The sequence below is a fragment of the Protomyctophum parallelum genome (assembly GCF_964188405.1).
Source record: "Protomyctophum parallelum genome assembly, chromosome: 16".
Lineage (NCBI taxonomy): Eukaryota > Metazoa > Chordata > Actinopteri > Myctophiformes > Myctophidae > Protomyctophum > Protomyctophum parallelum.
In genome coordinates, this window is record NC_139711.1 from 29,610,419 (window position 1) to 29,627,758 (window position 17,340).

The 17,340-nt window shown below is 44.0% G+C and overlaps 1 protein-coding gene across 1 annotated transcript; it reads right to left on the bottom strand.

The window, feature by feature from the left end:
* Positions 1–2,310: 2,310 nt before the first annotated feature.
* On the bottom strand, positions 2,311–16,316 carry LOC310873713 (uncharacterized protein; the record flags this gene model as incomplete). Its single annotated transcript, XM_083786262.1, has 7 exons — positions 16,205–16,316; positions 10,993–11,149; positions 10,115–10,258; positions 8,218–8,322; positions 6,579–6,782; positions 4,227–4,352; positions 2,311–2,556 (listed from the first exon to the last, which is right to left on the bottom strand). The coding sequence occupies exons 1-7, from the start codon at positions 16,276–16,278 to the stop codon at positions 2,311–2,313; spliced, it is 1,056 nt and encodes a 351-aa protein (XP_083642388.1). The 5' UTR covers positions 16,279–16,316.
* Between the last annotated feature and the right edge of the window lie 1,024 nt (positions 16,317–17,340).

Below are 17,340 nucleotides of genomic sequence, written 5' to 3' on the forward strand. Positions count from 1 at the left end.
TTAGTGAAACTGAAAGAGAGCAGCTGAGATCAAAAATAGGACAAATTCTTTGGGTTGCAAGGCAAACCAGACCTGATGTTATGTTTGATGCCTGTATTTTGGCATCCATTCTAAAAAATGCTACTGTACAGTCCATTCATGATGCAAATAAGGTGATTCGTAAACTTAAAGCTGAAAAGGTTACTCTGAAATTTCAGCATTTGGGTAATAATGATGCTTTGAACTTGACTGTTTTCAGTGATGCTTCGCTGGGGAACTTGCCAGATGGAGGTACACAAGGGGGGACATTGATCACACTCATGGGGGAAAGCGGAAAGTTTTCTCCTCTCTGTTGGCAATCGAAGAGGATCAGACGTGTAGTGCGGAGCACACTTGCGGGAGAGACTCTTGCTATGTCGGATGGAATTGACAATGCAATTTTCCTTGCCACCCTCTTTTCTGAGCTCACTACTGGGACTGCCGAATTGAATGCTCCCGGGTTGGTCTGTGTGACTGACAATCACTCCCTTTACGATGCCCTTAAGTCCACTAAACAGGTCACAGAGAAGAGACTTCGGTTAGACATAAGCGGCATCAAAGAGCTCGTTCAGAGTAAAACAATCAAAAAGGTGCTCTGGTCAGTGACGAAAGCCCAACTCGCTGACTGTCTGACTAAAAAGGGAGCGTCACCTCTAGTGCTCTTGAAAGCACTCTGTGAAGGACTATGGCATTCAGCCTAAATATATATAAAAAAAAAAAAAGAAAGACAAAGTGGAGAAGTTTGTATTTTGTTGTTTTTCTATTTGACTTTTCTTCTTTGCACTTGGTTTATGGGATGGCTGAATCTATTTTTTTATTTTAAAGAAAGAAGAGGGAGATTGTTAACTTGTGTTGCTCTCTATTGTACACTTTACGACAGTTCTCTATAGTTTCCTTTACGGCAACGGACACTAGGACATATACTGCACGCATGCGCAGTGGGAGCAGGTATTCAGATGTGAATTGTGGAGGGAACCATGTTTACATGTTCAGCCGGTGTACGGAAAATAAAGTAATTTACAACTGTATAAACGTCGTGTTTATTAAGACCTAATCAACAATAACTAAGGTACGTTTGGTGTTCTTCTGGGACCGGGTATGTATGTATTGTATACTGTATATCGGGTAAGAATGGTGGTGCCTTATTGGCTGTTGATGGTGATGTAACTAAGGTACGTTTCAAGGTATAGTTATAAGGTCAATAACGGGTCTAAAGGATTTAGAACAGCAGTTGTAATAGACATGAGTTAGTAGCAGTACTTGCGCGCTCTACTTGCGCACAAGTAGGCCATGTATACTTGTGTACAAGGCGCAAGTTAGCACCTCGACAGAGTGCATTTCTAGTTTATTCTAATTAGAGAGTGTGTACGTGCGTGCGTGCGTGCATCCATGCGTGCGTATTTACAATGTGGGAAACATCAAAATGATGCTGCTAGTGTTGTATGCCGTACAAATGTGATTCAAGCTCTTGCTTTATTGCTGTCATATACAGTAAGGACCCAGTGGCTGGGTGGCAATGAAACATTGTCTACGTGACTGTTTCTAACTTTGTTATCTGGAATTGAAGTCTGTTGTGAATTTACAGTGTTGTGTGTTGTGTTTCTCCTGTTGAAGGTAGTGAGTTGTGACTCATGGTCACTTCAATTAAACTATATAGGGCTAGGCCTATGTGAGTTTGCTATTTTCTTTAAAGTTAAAGTCAAGATATGTATTTTTGGCTCTGACATCAGCATTCAATTCATGCATGCATCCATGCCAAGCATGTCAATCTACATCAGTTGTTCCCAAAGGTTTTAGCTCAAGACCCAAAAGAGAAATTAGACGTTTGCCCAGACCGGTACTCAAACTAGTGCTCAAAGCCGTGACCCGTGAGCTTGTAGAGCGGCTGTTTTCAACCTTCACATGAGGCTATTTTCACTACTTCTTAAAAATGTGTGTTGTAATTTGTGGACTTTCTTAGATTTCTCTTGCAGTATCTTCATGAAATTACAAAAAAAATAAAAATAGCAGATGTACATGTGTGTGTATATGAATCAATAGACAAACACTGGAAATGTAATGTAATTTTAATAGAAGAGTTGAGGAAGAGCGATCCAGAGTTGATTCTGCTGCCAAACCGACATACATGAACCCATTCACTCTGTATAGGCTATAATTGTGTCTTCATGTAGGCCTACTGTACCGTGTGTGTGTGTGTGTGTGTGTGTGTGTGTGTGTGTGTGTTTGTGTGTGTGTGTGTGTGTGTGTGTGTGTGTGTGCGTGCGTGCACACGCACATGCACGTGCGGGGGAACTATTCATTGTGCTTTGGACAGAGTGGTTGGTGGCGGTGCTGTTTTCTCTGTAGCTGTGGAGGAGGCACTCTCTCTCGGACACTTTGTGCCCTTTTGCTGCCACCCGGTGGCTGCAGGTCGTTATTGCAGCGGTGGATGAGCACAGGGTGCTCCTTGGACGATGGAGGAGTTCTCTTCAATAACAAGCGCTGGAGGATCTGTTTGTCCGAGCGCTCCCGTCTGAAGTCATCCTCATACACCTTCAGCTGCACGGAGGAGCACAAAGAAACTTAATACATTCAGGCCTAATTCTTTTCTATCAATTAGCTTACACACGTATTGAATTCATGGAGATTCATTTAGTGTTTGTCGCATTCCTAACTCCTAAAGCCAATAATTTTATGAATAAAACGTACGTTTTTACTACACTACAATTATTTGAGGTTACTTTGTAAATTTAGATTTATATATAAAAAAAACATACATTGTGCGCTCAGGTGCCACAGTGGTACCCCCACAAAGGTTGTGGGTTCGAACTAAGCCACTGTGGTGCATCTGGCTTTGTCGAGCGCCTACAGTGTGTACATGAACACAATTGGTCCGTGTTCGGGGGAGGGAAGCTGGCGCAGCTTACGTATTTCCTGTAGGCGGACTCGACGTAGCTGCGGGTTTAAACCCTCACCAGGCGCACCTCTTCTACTATAGTGAACGGCAGACAGTACAGGCAGTCAGGCACACTGTCGCGCACAGACGCGTCAGAAGAACCTGAAGCCCTTCTTCTTCGTGGGGTTTTTAGACAGCTGCTGGATAGAAAAGAAGCTCCACCTCCGCGGCTGACTGACGCGACGGAAAGCTTCCCGGACGCGCTCTCCTCTGCGTCAGTCAGCCGTGGAGGTGGAGCTTCTCTTCCATCCACCAGCTGTCTAAAAACTTTGCGCAGCTGCTGTGCGCAGCTGAAAATGTGCGCGACCACGCGCGAAGGTCTGCCTGCGGGGAGAGTGAAGCCCTTTCCACACCTAAGCGCAAAACGGTTTTGCGCTGCGGACAGAATAAGCTGTGATGCGTGTGCGCAGCTGGTTTTTAGACAGCTGGTGGATGGGAATTAAGCTCCACCTCCGCGGACGATTGACGCGGAGGAGAGCGCTTCCGGGAATCTGGCCGTCACGCAAGTCGTCCACGGAAGTGGAGCTTCTTTTCCATCCACGTGCGCGGCTCTTTTGATAGTGTGGCAACACCCTGACTGATGTTAGTCTGCCTCAAACGTTACTCTTTTACCTGCTTTTTACTAACACTAACATTACAAAGATGCCCAGAACATCGGGATGAACCTGTGTTGTTTATGGCTGCTCCAACAGTAGTGGCAACATAAAAACGGAATGTCAAAATATCCACCGCGGTGGCTGAGACCAGAGCCATTGAGTAATGGTTGAGACAAAGCAGTGAAAGGTCCTGAAAGATACATAACGTCAGTCTTACCCCAATACCCAATCTTTCTGTTTTATGAACACAAGGCTGCTGTACTTTATACCTCATACTTTAAATGCTTAGTATGAAAGCATGAGTGTCTATTTCAAACAAAGTGTTTTTTGACAGGGGGGTCATATTTTGCCTGTCTTAATTTGACCCCCCCCCCCCAGTATCAGGTTGTATTAGGAATTAGGATGTTGATATTCATTCATCAGCCAACACTCCCCATGTCTGGACATGAATATCACACGCACACGCATGCACGTGCACGCACACACACACACACACACACACACACACACACACACACACACACACACACACACACACACACACACACACACACACACACACACACACACACACACACACACACACACACACACACACACACACACACACACACATCACACAAATCAATAACAACACAGGAGGCCATGCCATCCGTTGGTGACTGCTGTGCTCCCACCTGTTCCTGCAGTAGCGCCACCTGTTGGCGCATGTCCTCCCTCCTCTTCTTGAGCCTGCGGTTCTCCTGAAGGGTGTGTTTGTGGTCTGCATGCTCCGTCTGGTAGTCTGCCTCGTACACCTGGGTCTGTGCACACACACAATGCCATGTCACAAAGCTATAGTCTGGGTGCCCAGTTCAAATATCATTATTTTGGGGGGTTGTGGCAATGACAATTTTGGGAATTCTAGGCCATGACGAATGCAGCGTTTTAAGTAGCCTCATTTCCAGCAGTGCCGGCTGCTCATAATAGTATCCACACTCATCCACTGAGCTGTTATGATGAGGATGTGTATGAAATACAACCAACCACTGGGTGGCACAATTCACCATCTAATCATCAGCTTGGCAGAAGGCAGCCAGCCACCATGAGCAAGCACAATATCATTGCTGCCGGGCAGAAACCCTGTAGGCCTATGTCCAAAACTCTTACTTTTGCATCGATATGCAAATGAGATAACAAAAAATGTTGAAAGAAAACACCAACATAGAGCTTAAAGGAGCCTTAATCCTTTTTCAAAGCATTTTCATGTACAGTATTGGTACAGTATTGGTCCTCACTAATGCTCATTATAAGATGGCAACATTTCTGTCTGCTCTGCATCCGTCTCATTTCTGGGAAGTAGACAGTTCAGAAACCTGCCTACCAATGACATCATCATTCCAAGCTACGGGAAACTTCATCCTTTCTATTCCTGGAAAGTAGGCATGATGAAATAGAAGCCATTGTTCTTGCATTAACTTAAAAAAAAAAAAACAATGGTAGGCAGGTTTCAGAACTGTCCACAGCACTCTTCTGAGACACAGACTGAATAGACAAAAATGGTCCCATCATAAAATGAGCATTAGGCGCCTTTCACACTATAGCACCATAACTATAACTACAACCACCGTGTTCACTTAACTCTGAGAGTGTTCAAATGGACACATTTTAACACTCAGTGTTAAATGAACACTGGGTATAACGATAATATGTGAGCAATGATGTACACACGCACAGAGAGAGAGAAAGATAAAGAGAGATAAAGAGAGAGAGAGACCACGCTGGGTAAGACCTACACTGTAGTGTAGTGTAGACAGTACCATTTGTTTTGGGCGGAAGTACCGCTCAAGGAAATGACGTTGACGCTTCACAAATCTGTTTACATCTGTGGTATCTGGTAGACACCAAACACTCTAGTTCTACTATACGAAATACTGTACAGAGACTTAACCAAGAACTGGAGAGCAGAAGACACTGCATGACAGCAGGTTCCTGGTGTTTATTCCAGAGTGCACAGCAGCAAAGCATACAGCATAGGCTCACACAGGAGCCAGCTGGCCACAGGTAGTGTGACCAGCCCGACTGACCCGGTTACATTGAAATTCGACTGATTATCAAGAGTTACAATACACATTGTTCCAGACTGGCCTGTGGCCACCCCCCTAGAAGATAGAATTGGGATCACTGTAGCCCTTTGATCCACTGTCCCTTAGCATGTAAATGTCCTCTGGGTGTGTCACCCAGGAGTATAAACAAATCGACACCCCAGGTGTCCCGGACACGTCCAGATGACAGGATGCAAGATGAGCACACATTACTTATGAAATATTGTATAGAATTTGGTTCCCAGATATCACACATCTCCATGAATGAAACAAGTGTTGTGATTGATCGTATCCGGGGGAAATACATCTGACGGATGTTCCATGCTGAAAGATGCATGCTATATGGATAATCTGACTCTGATTATACTAGAGCGGTGCCCGTTGGGCACTGGCATACTTGGAATGATGCAAGTTGGAAATGCATGCCCCACCCAGTAATTACTTGTTACTTGCGCAAGCAGGGCGTGCGCAAGTTACAGTTTTCTGCTGCGTATGTCGTTGGCCAATCAGAGCGCAAATTGGCAGCTTGCTGCGTATGTCGGTGGTCCATTTGACCCTTTGGATCGCCTCCTTGTGTTGGTGGCGTTGCTCGGCCAATCAGGGATTGGCCGAGCAATGTGTGTTTATGTAAAAACATGTTTAAAAGACATACAGTATGTGGATGACTAACGAATTTAAGTTTATAGTATATATTAACTATATATGTCAGATGTTTCAATAACTTCATTGGAGTCTGCTTTTAGTGCAGTAGTTGACGGTGGAGAGCCGAGGCGCTAAACAGAATGTAAGTTGACAAGAGTCAGAGATAAATTGCGCGCTCTGCCCATTCATATAGAATCACGCTGAAAGTGATCCAAAAGTTATAAACCCTTTAGAGACGGAGCAGTTATATGTAGATATGGTTGAGAATGGGTGAAGTGCTCCTTTAAAGGAGGAGGTAATCACCTGGCATCTAAGGGCATCCAGTTGCTCCTTTAGGTCCTCAACCTCTCGCCGGCTGTCTGTGTGCACCGCCAGCTCTCCACCACCGGGGGCGCTGCTGCTCCAGCCCCGTAACGGATGGCTGGAGGTTTGCTGCCCGGGGCTAGAGGCAGGCACCATGGGGCCACCTGGTGGACCGGAGGATGGCTGCAACTCCGGGGCAACTGCCTACAAGAACAAACAATTATGTATGTACAGTAGCGTTGCTGTCAGGTTGGAAACCCGTCCAAAATTGTTCCTATTTATTATTATCTCATAAAATAATGATCTGACAAAAATATATTACAGGGAACCAAAAAGAAAGATCTCCCCTAAGGGAATCATATAGAAAGGTGGATGCTGGGGGTGGATCATATAGAAAGGTGGATGCTGGGGGTGAATCATATAGAAAGGTGGATGCTGGGGGTGGATCATATAGAAAGGTGGATGCTGGGGGTGAATCATATAGAAAGGTGGATGCTGGGGGTGAATCATATAGAAAGGTGGATGCTGGGGGTGGATCATATAGAAAGGTGGATGCTGGGGGTGAATCATATAGAAAAGTGGATGCTGGGGGTGAATCATATAGAAAGGTGGATGCTGGGGGTGAATCATATAGAAAGGTGGATGCTGGGGGTGAATCATATAGAAAGGTGGATGCTGGGGGTGAATCATATAGAAAGGTGGATGCTGGGGGTGAATCATATAGAAAGGTGGATGCTGGGGGTGGATCATATAGAAAGGTGGATGCTGGGGGTGGATCATATAGAAAGGTGGATGCTGGGGGTGAATCATATAGAAAAGTGGATGCTGGGGGTGAATCATATAGAAAGGTGGATGCTGGGGGTGAATCATATAGAAAGGTGGATGCTGGGGGTGAATCATATAGAAAGGTGGATGCTGGGGGTGGATCATATAGAAAGGTGGATGCTGGGGGTGAATCATATAGAAAAGTGGATTCTGGGGGTGAATCATATAGAAAGGTGGATGCTGGGGGTGAATCATATAGAAAGGTGGATGCTGGGGGTGAATCATATAGAAAGGTGGATGCTGGGGGTGAATCATATAGAAAGGTGGATGCTGGGGGTGGCGGTGGAAACAGCAGCAGCACAGCAGAACAGAGAGCTGATGGCAGAGCAGCAAGATGGCAGCAGTGAGCTTTAGGGAGGTTTCAAATAAATAGCCCGCCCCAGTCAGATGAAGTGTGCATGTGACTGATCACCTGATCCGCAGTTGGAGTCTGCACTGCTTTGAGTTGTCTGCCTGAGCTGTGCAGGTTTTGCCATGCATTTTGAGTGAAAACAGGAAGGGGCCTAGTATAACGCACTGGGGGGCTCCCGGGCTCTGGTCCACTGAGTACAGGGTTTAGTGGTTAACCATATGACTGACTGAATGACTGACTGACTGACTGACTGGCTGGCTGGCTGGCTGGCTGGCTGGCTGGCTGGCTGGCTGGCTGGCTGGCTGGCTGGCTGGCTGACTGGCTGACTGACTGACTGACTGACTGACTGACTGACTGACACACACACACACACACACACACACACACACACACACACACACACACACACACACACACACACACACACACACACACACAGGGTGTGATTGGCTCACCACTCACCTGGTCGTTGTATAACCGTCTCTCCATAACTCTGATGTACTCCTGCAAATCCTGGTTCCTCTTCAGCTCCTCCATCAGAGCCTGTTCATAGTAATCCTTGGCACTCTGTAATCCCACATAGTAACACCAGTGTATGACTCTGTAATCCCACATAGTAACACCAGTGTAATTCTCTGTAATCCCACATAGTGACATCAGTGTATGACTCTGTAATCCCACATAGTAACACCAGTGTATGACTCTGTAATCCCACATAGTAACACCAGTGTATGACTCTGTAATCCCACATGCAGTAACATCAGTGTATGACTCTGTAATCTCACATAGTAACATCAGTGTAATTCTCTGTAATCCCACATAGTAACATCAGTGTATGACTCTGTAATCCCACATAGAAACATCAGTGTATGACTCTGTAATCTCACATAGTAACATCAGTGTATGACTCTGTAATCCCACATGCAGTAACATCAGTGTATGACTCTGTAATCCCACATAGAAACATCAGTGTATGACTCTGTAATCCCACATAGTAACATCAGTGTATGACTCTGTAATCCCACATAGTAACATCAGTGTATGACTCTGTAATCCCACATAGTAACATCAGTGTATGACTCTGTAATCCCACATAGAAACATCAGTGTATGACTCTGTAATCCCACATAGTAACATCAGTGTATGACTCTGTAATCCCACATAGTGACATCAGTGTATGACTCTGTAATCCCACATAGTGACATCAATGTATGACTCTGTAATCCCACATAGTGACATCAGTGTATGACTCTGTAATCTCACATAGTGACATCAGTGTATGACTCTGTAATCTCACATAGTGACATCAGTGTATGTTCTGTAATCTCACATAGTAACATCAGTGTATGACTCTGTAATCTCACATAGTGACATCAGTGTATGACTCTGTAATCTCACATAGTGACATGCAGTAAATAGATGCAGTAAATACATTTGTCTATATCCGTGTATACTGCTCATAGTAATCCTTTGCACACTGTAATGCAGTTATAGGAAATACCATCAGTGTATATTACAGTTATTGTACAGTATGAAACAGGTAATCTTGTAAGTAAGTAACTTGCAAGAACATGTTTCTGTAGTGTCAGGCATCTTGATATACTGTACATGTGCACCTCCTGGACAGGATGTACAAGTACACCTCCTCTGTGTGGAGTTTGCATGTTCTTCTCATGTCCCCTAGGGTAGGTACCCTCACAACAAACATGCAGTAATCCTGGTCTCTATACTGCCTCGCCCCTGGGCGCCTGATGGAGGGGAAAGAAACCGGTTGAAATAACGTGTTCCTTTCCTTCCATGCGCTATGTTCTACTGGGGAAACTACCCTCCTGTCAGGTGACAAGAAGTGACCTGATCACTCATGCATTGAAGGAAGCATAAGCTCAGTTCGGGGCTCACCCCAGGTTGGCAGAGGGACAGTAGCGCCAGGATTACAGTTTAGGCAATTGGCACCGGGTGAAAAATGGGTCACAAAATCACGGATTTAAGTACACCTCCTGGACATGATGTACAAGTACACCTCCTGGATGACACTGTGTCGCAGGGATTTAACGAGACACCCCCAATCCAACCCTTGATGCTGAGTGCCAAGCAGGAAGGCATTGGGTCCCATTTTTACAGTCTTTGGTATATGACCCAGCCGGGGATTCAATCTCCCACCTCCCAATCTCAAGGTGGATGCTCTAACCGCCACTGAGCAGGTGTTTGTTATTATGTGTATTTGCCTGAGAGAGAGAGAGAGAGAGAGAGAGAGAGAGTGTGTGTGTGTGTGTGTGTGTGTGTGTGTGTGTGTGTGTGTGTCCACTGTGCACACGTGCGTGCACGCGTGCGTGCGTAGTGCGTACGTGCGTGTGTGTACCTGTGTGTGTTGGAGTCGTAGCAGCAGTCTGTTGTTGAGGTCTTTGAGGACAGAGTTGTCGTACTCCAAGGACTGCACTCGGTGGTGCAGGCCCAGTGTGGCATTACGATACACTTGATCCCAGTCCTCATTCAGTTTCAGCAGCTGTACACACCATCATCACCATCATCATCATCATCATCATCATCATCACGTCTTTGTCCATGCACCACTGATTATTTTCATCCTACAGCTATAGCTTAAATGTATTTGCACCCTAGCTAGCATGACATACGGAAGACCTATTATTTAATAATATCTCTGTGCTGTGCTGTCCTGTCTGTCCGTCTGTCTGTCTGTCCGTCTGCCTGCCCGCCTGCCTGTCTGCCTGCCTGGCCTGCCCGCCCGCCCGCCCGCCCGCTCCCCTGCCTGCCTGCGTGCCTGGCCTGCCCGCCTGCCCGTCTGCCCGCCTGGCCTGCCTGCCTGCCTGCCTGCCTGCCTGCCTGGCCTGTAAGGTGCCCCTCCTTATATAAGGCACCTTGCCAGAACCATTCTCTGTCTGATCATAAATCTTCAAATCTTCAATCAAGTCTGTATGAGAATCTAAACCTAAGCCTGACAACTTAAGCTTTCTTAACTTGTCCATAAAGATGAAGATATCGCCAAGACCTAACTTCGCCAAGGAGTTCCAGCTGGTCAGCACTTCCCGCTCTTGTGACCAAGAACATTCTCACCCTTACAGCCTGCCTGCCTGCCTGCCCGCCCGCCCGCCCGCCCACCCGCCCGCCCGCCTGCCTGCCTGCGGGATGCAGCTATAGTAAATGATGCAGAAAAGGCTTTACTGTATTCCCCCTGTCATGGACAGAGGTCTCAATCATCATCATGCAGGGTTCTGGTACCTCTTTATTGACCCGGCGGAGCTCTGTGTTCTTGTTGAGGAGCAGAACCTTCTCCTGGTCGGCGGAGGTGATGGACATGCTCTCTGTGATGAGACTGAGACTGGCCTGCTCCTCTCCGCGTAGCAGAACCTCTGCCATGGGGCCTGCATCCTCCACCCTGCACAATACATTTAACATCTTTATTTGCGCTCACATTTAACAGGGCATTCTTGAACACAAACAATAGTATATGCTCAAATTTGGGAAACTCAACAGTGTTTCAGGATACAGATAGCATCGTGGCGAATTCCAATTATCACAGACACTGAACAGAATTAATTTAGCCAATGCCTTAGCTCTCGGCTTGGACATTCCTGCAATTTGCAGGCCTCTCACAACACATTTATGGACATTACAGAGGCTTCCAAATATTTACACTTGTAACCAAGCATATAGCATCCTTAAAGGTATATTCAGTGATTTCACTTAATTCAAATATCACTTATTTTTTTGTTTTGTTGTGATAATCTTCCCTACTATAGAGTGTGCTGACCATATAAGGAGTTCCTCCCTGTCCCCAGTTAACCCCTGGGGGTCAAAAAACCTTAGGTTTCGTTTTTGACTCTCTATCCTGATTGGACGAAAGGCCTCATCAACAACATCATCATCTGGTGTATTTAGGTGTAACATCTGAAAAGCCATAATTTTCATTATTGCACAGTTTGAACGTGGGAATTTGAACATGGGAGTTGAAACACAAGAGTGCTTATACTGTACATTTTGACATAATGATAACATACTGTATGAACTTACTTATAGATAAAAACAATCCTGTCGTGCCTAGCAATTTACAATCCCTTATATATAAATAGCAACCATTCAGAATGTGACTCTCTCTCTCTCTCTCAGACACACACACACACACACACACAATACAGGGTCAAAGGCACGTCCACAAACCTGTGTGTGGGCAAAACATAGATCTAAATATAAAATGGTGACCGAGAACTTCCACAGGAATTCCATTATAACAGAAAGACAGACAGAGAGAGAGACACACACACACACACACACACACACACACACACACACACACACACACACACACACACACACACACACACACACACACACACGTGATCTCTTGCCAGAAACGACAAGGTACTTTTCGACACCCACTTATGAAAAGTGCACTTACTGAGAATCGAACCAGAGCCATTATGAACACCCACCCACCCACCAACCCACGCATGCACGCACGCACGCATGCGCACACGCACACACGCATGCGCACACGCACACACACACACACACACACACGCACACACACACACGCACACACACACACACACACACACACACACACACACACACACACACACACAATTGCAGTCAATATTGGTCTCACATAACTATTTAATGTCATTATCAGACAGAGAATCGTTAGACAATACTCTTTTTAGAAAAACACTATAGTGTACATAGTATAGATCCCTGGGGGATATGTATGGTTTTAAGTGGTTCTGCTCTCTGTCCTAAATGCACATTCGAGAAACTGGAAAAGGGGCTTTTATGTATTCACATTTATTTTTTTTGTTTCTTTTTTTTTCTTACAAAATGTCAAAGCGGCAGATGTTTGTTGCACGACACCAATGTACAACAAAGTATGAAATAGACACGTACATAAACACTTACATACATGCGCGTATGTGCACCAACATAAGCATGAACAAAGACATTAATTTCACTTTTACTGCTCTGGCCAAACCAAATCTCCAGGCAGGGGAGAGAGTACAGCTTTGAGGGCAGTGCGGGGATTTGTTCATAGAAAGTAAACACAGAGGTTTTCATGGGGTGTTGAAGCCCTCACATGTGTTCATTGTGTTGTTCACAAAGACTAGCTACCATTTTAAAGCAACAGGAAATGGTAATCCGCCTTGCCTCAAGTCGCCCCCCCCTAATGATTAAACACCAAATTATGTAGATGTGTGCGCGTGCGTGTGTGCAGAGTTCACATATCTCGAGAACAAGGTCAACTTCAAACTTGACGTGTCAAGTCGCAGAGGACTCGAGAGCGTGTCGTGCAGAAGAGTCATCAAACGTAGGAGGTACTCAGACGCTTTTAAAAACAACAACAAATAACATTATTAAAGCACATAATGAGCCATTTTGGATTTGATGGTGAAGGCAAGTGTCAAGAGGTGGGTGTTGATGGAAAGAACAGCGGGTGGAGGTGGGACTCGGGAGTTGTTTTGATAACTATATGAGATGAGTCACTTTTCTTGTAGACTATAAGGTCATGTGTCTCTTTTACATTTATAATTTAGGCATTTATCAGTTAACAAGCGTTAACTCTAGTCAATAAACAAGGTAAATAAACAAGGTAAATCACATACTGAGTGCCTCAAATAAACTATGATATGAACCTATAGCATCTGTGCAAACAACATGCTGTCTAAAATACCCCAAATATCCCCCATAAAATATGGCTTAAGTGGTTAACCTAATCGCAAAAGCACTGCATAGCATTCATGGGCTGTTATTCATAAAGGGACATTCATGGGCTGTTATTCATAAAGGGACATTCATGGGCTGTTATTCATAAAGGGACATTCACTCAACAGATAATAATGTTTTATGCTCTTGTGACAGGTCTCTCTGTTTTGACAATGTGAAGGTGAAGTGAGGATATAGGTCACATGACTGAATCATAAACTGAATATCTGCACTCAGTCATGGATCAATATAGTGTTTATTTAATGAGGGTAGCAAAGAACACATTTCAGCTAAAAGTCATCAGGCATCATCAGCACAACCAAAAACCACTATGTAATGAAATGAATAGTAAATATATAAAATCATTAAAATGTCAATTCTGCAGGCTTTTAGCTAAAGGTTTTTAAAGTGGGACCTGATCCATAAAAGGTTGAGAATCAGAATTAAGATCTAAACTGAGACAAGCAAAAATAGATTACAAAGATAAAGTTGAGTAACAATATTTTTCAGGGAACGCCAAGAAAGCATGGGAAGGTTTAAATGTGATGATGTGCAGGGAAACTAAGCAAAAGCGTACATCCCTGTCACACCCTTCTCCATTTCTTTGCTAATGATCTAAATATCTTTTCAGCCGTTTTGATAAGAATTCAGTGCTGAGCGTGATAGTGTGTGTAGGTCCATTCCGGAGTATGTCCCTATCACACTCAGTGAAAATGTAATTGTAGCTAGCCTTTCCTGTATTAAGCCCAACTCGGCCCCTGGGCCAGATTGCCTTAGAGGTAGAGTGTTGAAACTAAATGTTCATGAAGGTATTGTGTTGATGCTATTCCAGTATTTGCTTGACTCTCTAACAATGTCCAATTTATGGAAAATTGCCAGGGTCCTTTTTATTGATTTTACCTGCTTTCAACAGCAAGCAGATACACACCCTTCTGCAGACTCATTGACATAGGGGTAAATGGACCGTCCTCAACAGGTCCTTGTTAATGATACTCTGTCCGACATCACTGCACTTAACACCGGTGCTCCGCAGGGGACTATCTTATCCCCCTTACTTTTCTCCTTATATACAAATGAATTCCAGTTAGACCAGGATATGTTTCATTTGTTCAAATATGCGGATGATATGGCCCTGGTTGCCTTTACTGAAGAAGGGGAACACAGCGGGGGAGGAAGCATACAGAGTGTCATCTCTTCAGAACTGCTGCGATAAAAGCTCCTTAGGGATCAATGTGACAAAAACAAAATAACTTGTCATTCATGAAAAGGAACCTGTGCAGTCCATTACAACTAGTGGACAAATAGTGGAGGTAGTAGACAATTTTAAATACTTAGGCACATATATTGACAGCAAACTCAATTTCTGTGAAAATACTGACCAGATTTTTTAAACTTGTAACCAACGCCTCCACCTACTACGCTCAACTCATTTAGAGTGAGCAATCATATCATGGAAACAGTCTATAAGAACCTGATAGAGGGAATCTTGAATTTTAACATGGCAATGTGGTATGGCAATCTTAATGTAAAAGGAAGAAGCAAGCTGCAGCGAATAGTGAACCTAGCCTCAAAAATCATTGGGAAGAGACAGAAACAATTAAGTTGTATCTACAAGGAAGTACTTCGGAAAAAAGCTGTCAAGATCCACTATGCAGGAAGTTCAAACTACTTCCCTCTGGTAGACAGTACAAAGTACCAAAAGCTAACCGTAACATTTAGAAAAATTCCTTCATCCCAAATGCCATTAAGGCACTAAATGATACCATATCCCCCTTAGATATGTTGTTTTTCAATGTATTTGCCACTGTTGTCCTGCACTTTTTTGCCATGGAAAAATAATTGTGTAAGTGTTGTTGCTGTTATAACAGTTTTTTGTTTTTTTTGTACTGTTGAGACCGAAGACAAATTTCCACACGTGGACAATAAATGAAACTAACTAACTAACTAACTAACTAACTAACTGTAGTGAAAAGTAGAGGCTCCCATATTTATGCCTTGATAAGAATGTTCCTGGGTAAAAAAAGTTGACCACAACTATTCCATGTTAAGATATGATTGATATTGACTGATGTTGACTGATATTGTGGGACATACATTTGTTGATAGTAACCACTTTGGGCACACAGGGCTCTATAGTTGGATTGATCCTTTATTATATCTCTTCTGAAATAATAGCCAATCTACAAGCTCACAACATGGAGGTAGGTTAGGCGTAGGTTATGTCTGGACCAATCTGGGCACCCATTGGCAAAACAAAGGAAAAACAGTGCCCTCTTTTCCTTTGAATCAATAGTCTGTGTGTGCGTGCATGTCTGTGTCCGTGCATGGGTGTGCGTGCGTGCATGCGTGCGTGCGTGCAATATCAGTACAGCTTGCTTTCGACCACCATACTGTATAAGGAAGTGGTAACATATCCCATAGCGCAATGTGGGATACTATTTTTTGGTGTGACTTCCTCTTCTCATTAAGTTCAGCAGAGAAAAATAATCCACATATGGACACATTTGACAAAAAACATATTATGATCATACTCACAGCTACCGGTATTTAATTTGACCAGATTCAGGAAATTGTCACTAACAAAATAATCAGTTTACTAGAGAGCAGGATAGAGGGGGAGACTCCTGTTACTGAACAAACAGTCTAGAGCAACAATTACTACCGGAATATAGATAGAAAAATGTCTTACACACCACCTTTGATCACAAATCTTTTTATCATAAATACAAACACATACCCTGATTCCACTGTAGTGTTGTGTTCCTGTGAGCTGTCAAGCAAACCGTCCTCATGTGGACAATGTTCCTCCATTACTTCTGTAACAGATAACGATAACGAGTGAACAGGTGATGATGGTGGTGGTGATGATGATGATGATGATGATGATGATGATGATGGTGATGATGATGGTGATAGTAACGGCAGTGTGCTTTCATCCATGATGAAGCCGTTCTTGAATCAAGCGCAGAGAGTTGGAACCTCTGCTACTCTGTGACGATACTGTGATGTACACGACGCCAGCAATGAGCACATACTGTAGGTGAAAGCACACATGATCGTCAGTGTCGGGCAGAAACCTCGTATATACATACTCTAAGATTTGTTCTTTCCTTATGTTAATGCCCTTACCCTATAGGGCTACTTTATATTATTGCTACTTTTAGTATTAACAAGAGCTTGTGACTAAATAACTTGTAACTACTTTGGATTAAAAAAATTACCCATTTCCTAAAAAGCAACAGTTTCGGACATACAAGGTTTTCACCCGACAGCACCGGCATGATCGTCATACAAAAGAGGAAGTAACAACGCGCACGCACACACGCACACGCACCCCCCCCCCCCCCCCCCCCCACACACACACACACACACACACACACTTCACACACACACACACACACACACACACACACACACACACACACACACACACACACACACACACACACACACACACACACACACACACACACACACACACACACACACACACACACACACACACACCCCCCCCCCTACACACATGATACATACAGTAGTTTCAATGACAACAGGAAGTCAGAATCAGTGGACGGAAGGGTTAAATACTCACATAACTTTTTTACTCAAGTTACAAGGCCTATATTAAAACTAATGACTTGAGTCAAAGAACAATGGCTTAAATCAGTACTCATTATGAACAGCTTATTAACACTTCCTTTTCTAAATCTTTCAAAATGTGGCACCCTTTAAAATAATAGCAGCTCTACAAGCTCACCACGGCCGACCTTGTAGATCTGTCATTTTTGAATAGATGAAGAATAACATAATTGGTTAATGTGGATTTTGTACTAATAATCTAAAACTACAAAAAACAAAAATACATCGCAAGGA